Genomic DNA, 10590 nt, shown 5'->3' on the forward strand with positions numbered 1-10590 from the left:
AAATGCTACTTAAGTAACACATTCATTATTATCTGTCTTGCATACTGTATATTGCTATAAGCATTTGTTGTTTATTAAATTACCGCAGGCAGAGGGTCTTAGGGGCTTGCAGCTCATTGTAGCATTAATTATAGTTTTGCTTAAACTGACAAAATGTTGAAAGCCATTACAAATATTGTTGGCATCATGCAAGGTCCTATGTTTAAGTGTTTATAGTTACTAAAAAAAGAAAAAAAAAACATATGTTGAAACCTATAAAACAAATGTTTATTTTACCTTGGTATAATTTCATACGATTTAATCTAAGGTAGTTCAATACAGAGTACATTGGCGTAATGTAATGAGCAACATTATTTGCTGACATGTCTTAAAACAAGTCAGTGTTAAGGTAATGATTTAAGTTTTCATTTCGTCATCATTATTATTATTACTGCAAGACTATCAATTTGGCCGTTGAACAGCAGGTTACCTACGTGCATAACATGCATGACCTCTAATCCCTCGACAAGATCACAACAGAAACAGTGAAGCTATTGTTTCCTCACCAAGACTCACTCGCTCACTCTTAACAATGTTGCAGGTTTGCAGAAGATCTTCAGGTCTACAGTAGAAGCCAACCCATGTATTGGCTTCTCAGAAGGGAGTTTTAATTTGACATATCTTCTGTAGGATCATATGGATTGATGAACACGAGAAATATCTATCTTCATCATGTTAACATAAGACACCAGGTGAAACAGATTATGGATTATGTGGGTTAAGCCTACCCTACCGCTTCTTTACTATCAGTGACCTGGAAACGCATCACATGGACTAATATGCTTGATTTTCTAAACCTTAATGTTCATTGTAAAATGGTTGGGAGCATTCTATTCTCTGTGAATTCTTGACTAAGGGGCCTTTGTATAAAGCCCCTCAGGCAGGGAGGGCAAGATTTTTGATCACGGGCCATATACAGAAACATTTAAGGAGTATAGGTCCAAACTATAGTACAAACTGTAGTTTCAACAGGTTACTTTGCAAGAAAATCTGTTTTTGTAGACCAGGAACCCTGCCGAGAAAATTCATTTTCAACTGTTTTAAACAGTGTGGCATTTAATTGCTGTGCCTTGAAGTGATGTAAATGTGTACACCTAATATTAGGACGTAACTATCAGTAAATGATTGGTTGAAATGCGAAGAGAGAGAATTCCGGGCGCTTTTCTATTACATTTTTTGACAATCATCCCAGGTAGTTAAAAAACAGTCAGCGGGCTAATTTACCCAACAAAGCCAAGAGAGGAAATGAGCAAAAATTCTTGTTTTGTTGACAGAAAATAAAGGAACTATGTAATCCAACAAACAGAAGTGTTACGAATAAGTAATAATAGCTGAGACAGAGGCGTGGTAATGTTATTAGTTCCACCTCCTGTAGTTTTTGCTATGAGTCAAAAGATTTTATTCGGAATAACTCACTTGATTTATTCACTTCTCTTTCTGCTATAGTGTTGAGCAGAGTGGACCTGAAGTAGCTGAATAATAATTAGACATCATTCTAAAATCTTGTTTTATTGTGCCATAAAAGGTGTGAACTTTGAGCAAGATCTCAAAGGTGGTACAGCAGCACTGAAGAATAAATACTGTATATATAGTGTACGCAGAAATACATTAAAGGCAGTCATTGTTTGACGTCATTACAACAATCTGTTAAATAATCAGTTTTACCTGGGTGCAGATTTTATTACACATTTCAAATTTCAAAGCATGATTAAAAAAGACAGTCAACAGAGTTCCCTTTATCAGGTCACGTTGGTCTTGGTACACGTTATCAGAAAGGACATTCACTGATCTTTAAATCATTAAGTTTTCAATGTGCAAATGAATTACTATAAGCCTTTAGTATACAATCTCTACAAAAGTAAGGTAAAGGGTCAATTCTGGTGCTTAGTCTCCACCTGAGTTTCACAACTCTAAACTCAATCGGTTGGCTACAAGACATGGAGGAAAAAAAAGGTTACATGATTTCAAACAACTGCTAAGAAAAAAGTGTTTCATTTGTCCCCTTACATAGAAGTGTCTTGTAATGAAAAACTGACAAGAAAACATGAAATATTCATTTTTGGCCTTTTTGTTTGTGAAAGCCCTCACTGTTAAAAAAAAAAAAAGTAGCAGCAGTTAAGGCAAAAAGATTGTTCCCCATGGTTACAATTATACCTGAGTACCTAAAACCATAATTATAAATCTACATACTGTGTCATTGGAGTGAACAGTTTTGGTCTAGAGAGTATAACATACAGAAGCAAAATGTTTTATTACTTAAAGCTATGAAAAAAAAGCATAATGCCAATAAAGTTGCTGAATTACATACTCAGCAACAAGAAAATCATTCTGTACCATTTTATATATATAAGACAACTCATTAAAATAATCAAGAAAATGCATTTTCATTGTTATTACAATAATGGTGCGTTCACACCGGACGTAAAGCGAAGAATGGCATCACGTTCCTTTTGCAAGTTTGACCACGGCATCATTTGTGTTTACTAGCGTCACACGTCCTAAACTAAACTAGACAGCTGGCGAGGAGGCGGGGCTTATCTTTATGTAGATATCAAAACGAACATATTTTGCACTGATTTTATTTTTCATTCATTACATAACTACACCGTAGTTGGGTATATGATATGTTGAAATACATTTGTCAAAATTATGCAGTAATAACTATGTACTGATATTGATTAGAAAAAACATGTATTAATGCTTTTGCACAGCAGGCAAATAATTTGCGCCTTTCTGCATCTTTTCCTTGACGTCACATGTAAGCACGACGCATAAATAATTTGCTTCACGTCCGGTGTGAACCCTCCTTAAGAGTCTACTCGTACATCCATTATGCAAGCTTGTCATGCTTTGTGTGCTATAAGCCACTGGTAAACGACACGTTGTTCTCCCTGCTGATGTTCTCCTTCACTTCTACAGGCAGTGCGTCAAAGAGATGGTCCTCCACCACGAGGCCGCTTTTACGCAGCAGGCGGCAGTTTCCCAGCTGCACAGGCAGTCTGTCTAGGCAGTTTCCTCTCAGCTCCAGCTGATTGAGCTGCACCAGCTGACCCACCGTCTCCGGCAGCACGGTGAGCGCGTTGTTCCCCAAACACAGCGCCTTGAGCTTGGTGCATCTGAACAGAGGCTTGGGCAGCACCTCCAGCTTGTTGGAGTTGATGGCTAAGTGCTGGAGATTGTGGAGGAGGCCCACGTCCGGAGGGAGCACTGTGATGGAGTTGTGGCCCACGTCCAAGTGCCGCAGCTTAGGGAGCGTGAACAGGGCCGGGGGCAGGGACTCCAGTTTATTGTGGGACAGGTGGAGAGACTCCAGAGACTTGACCTGGCCGATGGAGGAAGGGATGGTGATGATTTTATTGTGCCAAAGTTTGAGGCACGTCAGCCTTTTGAGGTGCTGGAAGCTGATGATCTCCTCTATGGTTCGGATGTTGTTTGATTTCAGGTCAAGCTCCTGCAGGTTGTTCAAGCTGAAAATAGCGTGGGGAATCCTCTCAAGTTCGCACGTGTGCAGCTCCAGTTCAATTAGATTTGTCATCTTTTTCAGACTATTCAGTACCACAAGTTTAGTACCATCATTGTGCACCACTAGCTTAATCAGATGCGGGGAAAGCTCTGTGATGTTTGTGGGCATTTTTGTGAGGTTGCTCTTCAAGCATAATGTCTTTAAATGCCTCAGATCTCGCATGGACTCCAGCCCAATCATCTTGTTATTTTCCGAGCTCAAGTTGCCGATGAGGTTGAGCTCCCTCAAACTCCTCAGCAAGTACACCCAGCCCGGAATCTCGGCAACATCAGTGAACTTGACGTGAAGGCAGCGGAGATGATCCCGGAGGAAAGCAAAGCCGTTCTGCTCTACTTTGGCCGGACAGTGCAGGAGATGAAGCTCCAGCAGACTGGTCATTTGGGAGACCTTGGCCGAGAATCTCACCTCAGGAATGAGCTCCAGTTTCAGCACTTCCAGGTCCGTGAGGTCAAACACGGCATTGGGAAGACCAGAGAGCATGAAAAGGTGCAGTTCCTGCTGGTCCATTGCATTACGGATCACAAGCTGCCTCAGCTTTTCAAAGGTCCACTCATGATTAAGGCTGATCTCCCTAAGCTTGTTTTCACTGACCTCGGACAAGAAGACCCCGAAGCGTTTGGAGTAGAGTTGGTCATACTGGTCAACCATGTGTAAGAGGAATGCAAAGTCATTTTTGACGTCAGGAATGTCACTAAAGCTGCTCTCTTCGCGGACCTTCTCGAACGAGTACTCTTTGAGCGGCCGTCGAAACACCCAGAAGAGAGAGTACAAGCAGGCCATCCCATAGATCAAGATTAAAGCCATGTAGCTAATGAGCAGCTTGTTCAGCATGAAAGCCATGTTGTGCGTACAAAAGAACTTTCCGTATCCCGTTAGCTGCTTAATATCAGGTTCACAATCGTGCTTAAAATTAATTTTAGCCAAAAACGTAGAAGTGTAGGATAATATCAAAATAAACTTGACCGTTTTGACAACAGTCTGCGCTACATAAAGCTTGTAGATAAAGTCACTGTCCTCCACATGAGCTCGGAACTTCCGTACTTTCTCAAACAGGGCTTTGGCCTGCTCCCCGTCTTTTTTGTCCAGGATTGTCATACTGCTTGGGACCTCCGCGATGGGCTTATCTGCGGAGAACTTCACCCCAAGCATGGGTGTGGAGGAGTTCACATTTGTGCTTTCTTCTTTCCCCTCTAAAGATACACGTTTCTGGGCTACGGAGGTGCCTGTCAACCGCTGTTTGTTCTCCTCAGAGTCCTCACAAGCTGTCTCAGACAAAGCCTTCGTAGTCCAGGGAGACTCAAAACATCTACCTAGAATTGAAACAAAGTGCTCAATCTTTGAGCTGGTTTTGGGGTATTTGAACCAGAAGTTGCTACTGACCATGAGAACAATGGTGTGGATGAGGGTGAGGTAAGGAAAGTACTTGGAATACCAGGGCAAGGCAACATGGTAACATATTTGGTTGATGAAGATATATTGTTGGTAGTCCAGGTTGGTCCTGACCCCTGTGGGTTCAGGTTGATTAAGGTATTTCCCTGCCGCCACTGGGGTGTGTTGGTGTGAGACGTGGATCTCGTGGACAATATCGTCCGGCATGTCCTTAGTGACTAGTGGGTGGGATGTTGCTACGGGGGCTGCTGCTGAGGCCTGGTTCTGTGTGCTCGACTGCGTGAACGAATTAGGCTTCACCCCCGAAGCCTCGTCCGGTTCCTCCAGACACGGAAGGCAAGCCACCTGGTCCTTGGTGATCTGCATGGTCATGGCGAATATGGCCAGCATGAGCATGACCAGTCCCAGGTAGTCCATAAAGACGTCCCACCATGGCTTCAGGATGCGGTACGTCGGCTGGATGTCATTCAGGGACGCAACCTCAGTGAGCGTGAACATCACTGCAACAAACAGAGGAGAGTCAGTTCATCCATTGTAGTTGTTCTAGCATTAATGGTTAGTACAAGGGCAGGACAATACATGGTTACATCAAAATATGCGTATGCAGTCACATTGTAGGAAGTAGTGTAGTGTAGTGTAAAGCTGTTTAACTGAAACATCATGCTACAAATAGTTTTCTGTTTGTTTAAACATTAAACTATTTTAAATCACAACAAAAGTCCTTCTGATAGAACATTACATTTGTGAGAATAATCAATATATCAATATATGTGCTTAATTATGTAATTTGCCTAGCCAAAGAAGTGTTATGAAATATGTTATAAAGGATGTTATTTGGTTACGCCTCTCTGAACATCTGATTAATCATCTGCTGATCTGGTTAAATTGATCTGATCAATCATCTGAAGATCTGATTAAATAAACAATGCACCAAGAGAGATGGATCCGCCCAAGCCGACATCAGCCAATGGAAGAAGACCAAATATGAGGGGGGAATATAAAACGCCATGTTATTTAGAGGAACGGTTTCTTTTATCCATGCAACTGGTAGATAACTGCTCTATGTGGACTGTGGATCAGTGAATTGGATAAGGAACCACAGCTGTGTTCCCTCGTAAACCTACTATACGATTGCATTAATAAATACTGTTGAACTTAAACGAGAAGCTTCCTGGTCTACTTTAGACCAACTCTTGGTCTTCAAACAAAGAACACCTCAACACTTTCTAAGTTTTAAGTGTTCTTTGAGACACTGTGTTGCTAGTGATAGCTATGCATGCACAGCAAACACCCAATTAGAATCAAGTTTGAACAGGAAAAAAAATCCTTAATATAAGACTTGGATGGAAAAAACAAAAGCAACATCAGTAGAAATATACTATAAATTTAGCCACAGAAAATATGACGTTGACCAAAGCCAGGTACTAAAATAGTAAATATTGCAATTTCAGTTATTTTTTTCTAGTTTTGTGCAGCCCTAGTTTCTATGAAAGTGTCCCAACTAACAAATTAGAGATTCAACATTTATTTAATTTATCAATGTACTTTTTAACATAAAATAGTGCTAGCATTTTTAATTCTTTAAAAAACTGCAAATAAATTCAATAATTGCTCTATTTCCAATTTCACCGCTTTTCTGAGTTTTTCTATTATTGTTATCCAAATGGGTTTGGATGTGGGTCAGACAAAACATGACAACTTAAAACATCACCTATAAACCACAACTTTTTCACAGTTTTCAGACATTCTATAGAGCAATGATTAATCAAGAAAAATTAATCAACAAATGATTATAAAATATAAAGAATGGCTAGGGGCTGCCCTGATCATCAGTTTAGATTACCAATATCTGAAATGGTCCATATCTTGAAAAATGACACCCTGTTCCATTGAGTAAGCTTTCAGGGAATACAAATAAAAACAACATTCGACATCTATGGGACTGTGGGGGAGATTCACAGCAGGATGTGGAGATAGTAGCACTGTTAACTCCCCAGCTGTACAAGGTGTGAATGTGTAACTGTGAACGCACTGCTGCAAGTCAAAGCACTCCAGCCTTTTATCTGGGTGTGCCAACTCTCACTTTGCGTTCTACTTTCATTCATTTATGTGGTGATGATGTTTAAGCGGATGACTACAGAAGGCTGTTACTGGAATAGACAGGAAACACAGAAGATTGTAATTTGATGTCCACCAACTGTTCTGACTCAATAGGATGTTTTGAAAATGTGTGTTTTATTTTGTGAATAACCTTCTTTCTAATTTAGTGGATGTGGCTTTCATTTGGGTCTTCTTTCATCTGTTTCCTACTTGTAATCCCTTAAATCCAGAATGAAAGAATTGTTTTAAGCAATGGATAATTAAATGATTATCTGCCCATCTTGACAATGTGTTGTTTTTGGACCTGCACTAAACATCACAAAAGTTCTGTAACAATATTAATATATTTCATACTGCATTTCAAACTAAGGCACATTGAACTGTATTAACAAAAGCAGGTATTTCTTGCAAATAAGAAAGCTGGATTTGGAGAATTTCTACAAAGGAAATATATATTAGATTTGACCTTATTATGTTTTAATGTTCAAATGTTTTATTTTTAAATGGTCTGTTTGGCCCCTATGTGTCACATTGAAATAACTCAAACTTCATCTTACTTTTATTACAATGACCTACACTGGTTTGCACTTTATCATGAATACTAGATAAGGAATTCACAAAAATAATAAAATGATAAATGAATGATCCCACAAGCCCTAACATAATATGCATTCTAGTTTGAGGGTGACGCCCAGTTGTTGACACTAGGGATGCCATGGTACCAGGCTTTTGTTGACAAGTTAAAAAAGTTACAATTTCCTCTTGCTTATTTATTTTTTAACAACTGTATTCATTTAAGTTATTGCATATTTGTATTTAACAAGCTTACAATCAAACACATTTTGATATTGTCACAATATAGCATGATCAGGGTGAATTTACTTTGTTCCAAACACATTTTAATGTTGGGATCCACTGCCAAAGTATCAGTCATCGTTCCATCCTTCGTTGATACCCAGTTACGTATCCTTTAATAAGCCAGCAGTAACAGATTTAAAGGGGCCATATTCTGCTCATTTTCAGGTTCATATTAGTATTAAGTGTCTCTCCTGGGACATGTCTCCATGCTTTAATGTTCAAAAAGCTCTTTATGTTTCTCATACTGCCTGTGCTGCAGCACTTCTTTTCACCCTCTGTCTGAAACCAGACCCCAGTCTGCTCGGATTGGTTAGCTGGCCGGCTCTGTTGTGATTGGTCAACTGCTTATAGATGTCCTGTCTCTTAGCCTATCACATGCAATTTATTTGAGCGGAAGCCAATAGAAGTGCGGGGGTTAAATAGTGATGTGACTTTGTTATTGAAGTAATCAAAAGAGTCAAACAGAGGCATTTCCAGAAGAGGGGGGGGGGGGGGGGTGGGAGAGACACTCCCTCTGGAAGGATTTTAGCCAGTGCAGACCATTTACATGCACAAAAACCTATATGACACACTACAGGAGAGGGAAACCCTCCAAAGGCATAATAATTAGGGCCTCTTCAACAGGCAGGGCTTTCTCGCACATAAAAGCAATTGTATTTGAGATCAGTAGATGGGACATATATCATGAACGATTCTCTTCTTCAGTGCACATACATTGTTTACTTTCCTTTCTGTTGATAAAGTGCCTACCAACCCACTAAGAAGAAAACACTGTTTTATGTGGGCTGCCTTGGTCCGACCACATGTGAGTCAAAAAGCTTTTCAGATCCGGCTTCCTTCCCTATGTCACATGTAGGCTCATTAAAATGTAATGCACATACATTATACCTCAAATGTATGTTTTATTTAAGAAGAGCTTTTGTAAACTGTTTTACTATTATAATCAGCTGACATTTATTACGGATATTTCAGATCAGCCCAAATGTAATAAATTGCTATATCCAGAGATACCTACTTCTGACACTTCTTATTCTTATTAAGAGACTATATGTCTCATAATATGTTCTCTATATATTTAGATCAAGATTAATCCATTTTTGGTATTACTACTATGTTATACTAAGTTCCCTTTTGTTTTTAGGAACTTGGAAGTCGTGTGTTTTTTGGTGGACAAACTATGGGATGGCAAAACAGCTTCTAAATAACCTCAGATTTATCTTTGGTCTTTTTGCACCACCACTTTATACATATATGAGATGTATGTTATAAACTTGTGAAAAGTTATAAACCTGCCGATAGTATCTGCTGATATTTTTTGAAAGCAAACTCAAGACCTATCTTTTAAGTCTGACTTTTATTTTGATTAATTTATTTATCAATTTATGGACTATTTTTGTTTCTTCGAATATGTAAGTATTTACATTTTTTAAATTCTGTTTCTTACCTTGCCTCCGGTGTCGCTTCACTGCAAAATTAGATTTATGACAGTGACGTCACTTCATGTTTTTATTTTCAGTGAATGCTATGAGTGTTTCCAAGTAGGGGTGGACGTTGTTTTTTTACATGTTATGAGAGTAAATAATTAAATGACTGATGGCTGAATAATATTTGACATGCTTAATGATTTATCTTGAAGCAGGTGGTGTTTGTGTACAGCAAGGGTGACCAAGTTGAGCTCCAGTCCTTTATAATCATCAACCCTCCCCCAACTCTTCACACTTAGCAGAGGTAACACATCTTAACAGGCTGCTATGTGAAAAGGAATACGCCTTAGTGTGTGTGGGGCCCCCCAGGACAAGGAGGGGCCCCTCAGGACAAGGAGCGGCCCCTTACCACATGGCACCCTGGCAGCAGTGCCATGTCCCTGCTGCCCTGTGCAGATAGACTACATAAAACTGACCTCACCACGTGATGGCAGCCAGTGTACTGCGTGCTAAGAGTAATTACATTAGGACAAATGTTGAGTTTAGGGTAAACTAAGTTGAAGCCAGTTCTGAGGGTTAGATTCCAGAAGGACAGGACACAGTTTGCAGAAAAACAGGCTAGACTATGATTTTTGTTGTTAAATTAGACTATTCTACCGAAAGAGGAAATTAAGACATGTCTGTCCCATAATGATGAACAGCTTTACATTTCCCTTCACGTGAGTGCGCAGTTATTATGAGTTGGGTTCTGGGTCATGTGACTTGTTGAAACATGTGAAATTGAGAACCAGCATCGGCCGCCGTAAAACACTCAGGTAACCAGTTTCTTGTCTGGAAAGCATTATCTGCTCGGAATATTAATCAGGTTATTGATTATTACAGGTAAAAGTAAACAATTAAAACATACAGTAAAGGAAAATAGACTTACTGCCTGCGAGGCGTTATCTCAATCCAATTATTTCTTCCTCCGCCTGCATGCCACTTTTCGCTCCGTTGTTCAGGTGCGCCTCTAACCTGGTTTCTCAGCCAAGCTCACAAGTGCGGGAATGACGCCGGTTTTGTGGAACAAAAAGCTCCGAGGAACATTTGTTGGTGACAGCGCGGTCTGTCGGCTACATCCCTTCTACCTGAGCCCGGGGAGCAGAGCCGGCTGCCCGGCCGTGTGTCAGACAATACGCGCAGACAGACGGACTGACAGAGCTCCAATGTATTTCTGAGAGCAGCCAGATCCAACATGGAGCCGCTCAGACCGCTGCT

The 10590-nt window shown here is 40.1% G+C and overlaps 1 protein-coding gene across 1 annotated transcript; it reads right to left on the bottom strand.

The window, feature by feature from the left end:
• Positions 1-1532: 1532 nt before the first annotated feature.
• lrrc8da (leucine rich repeat containing 8 VRAC subunit Da) lies at positions 1533-10590 on the bottom strand. The gene is made up of 2 exons (XM_063886043.1): positions 10262-10590; positions 1533-5451 (listed from the first exon to the last, which is right to left on the bottom strand). Coding segments are annotated over exons 1-2 (2556 nt in total). The 5' UTR covers positions 10263-10590; the 3' UTR covers positions 1533-2896.

Source organism: Eleginops maclovinus, chromosome 6 (genome assembly GCF_036324505.1).
Source record: "Eleginops maclovinus isolate JMC-PN-2008 ecotype Puerto Natales chromosome 6, JC_Emac_rtc_rv5, whole genome shotgun sequence".
Classification (NCBI taxonomy): Eukaryota; Metazoa; Chordata; class Actinopteri; order Perciformes; family Eleginopidae; genus Eleginops; species Eleginops maclovinus.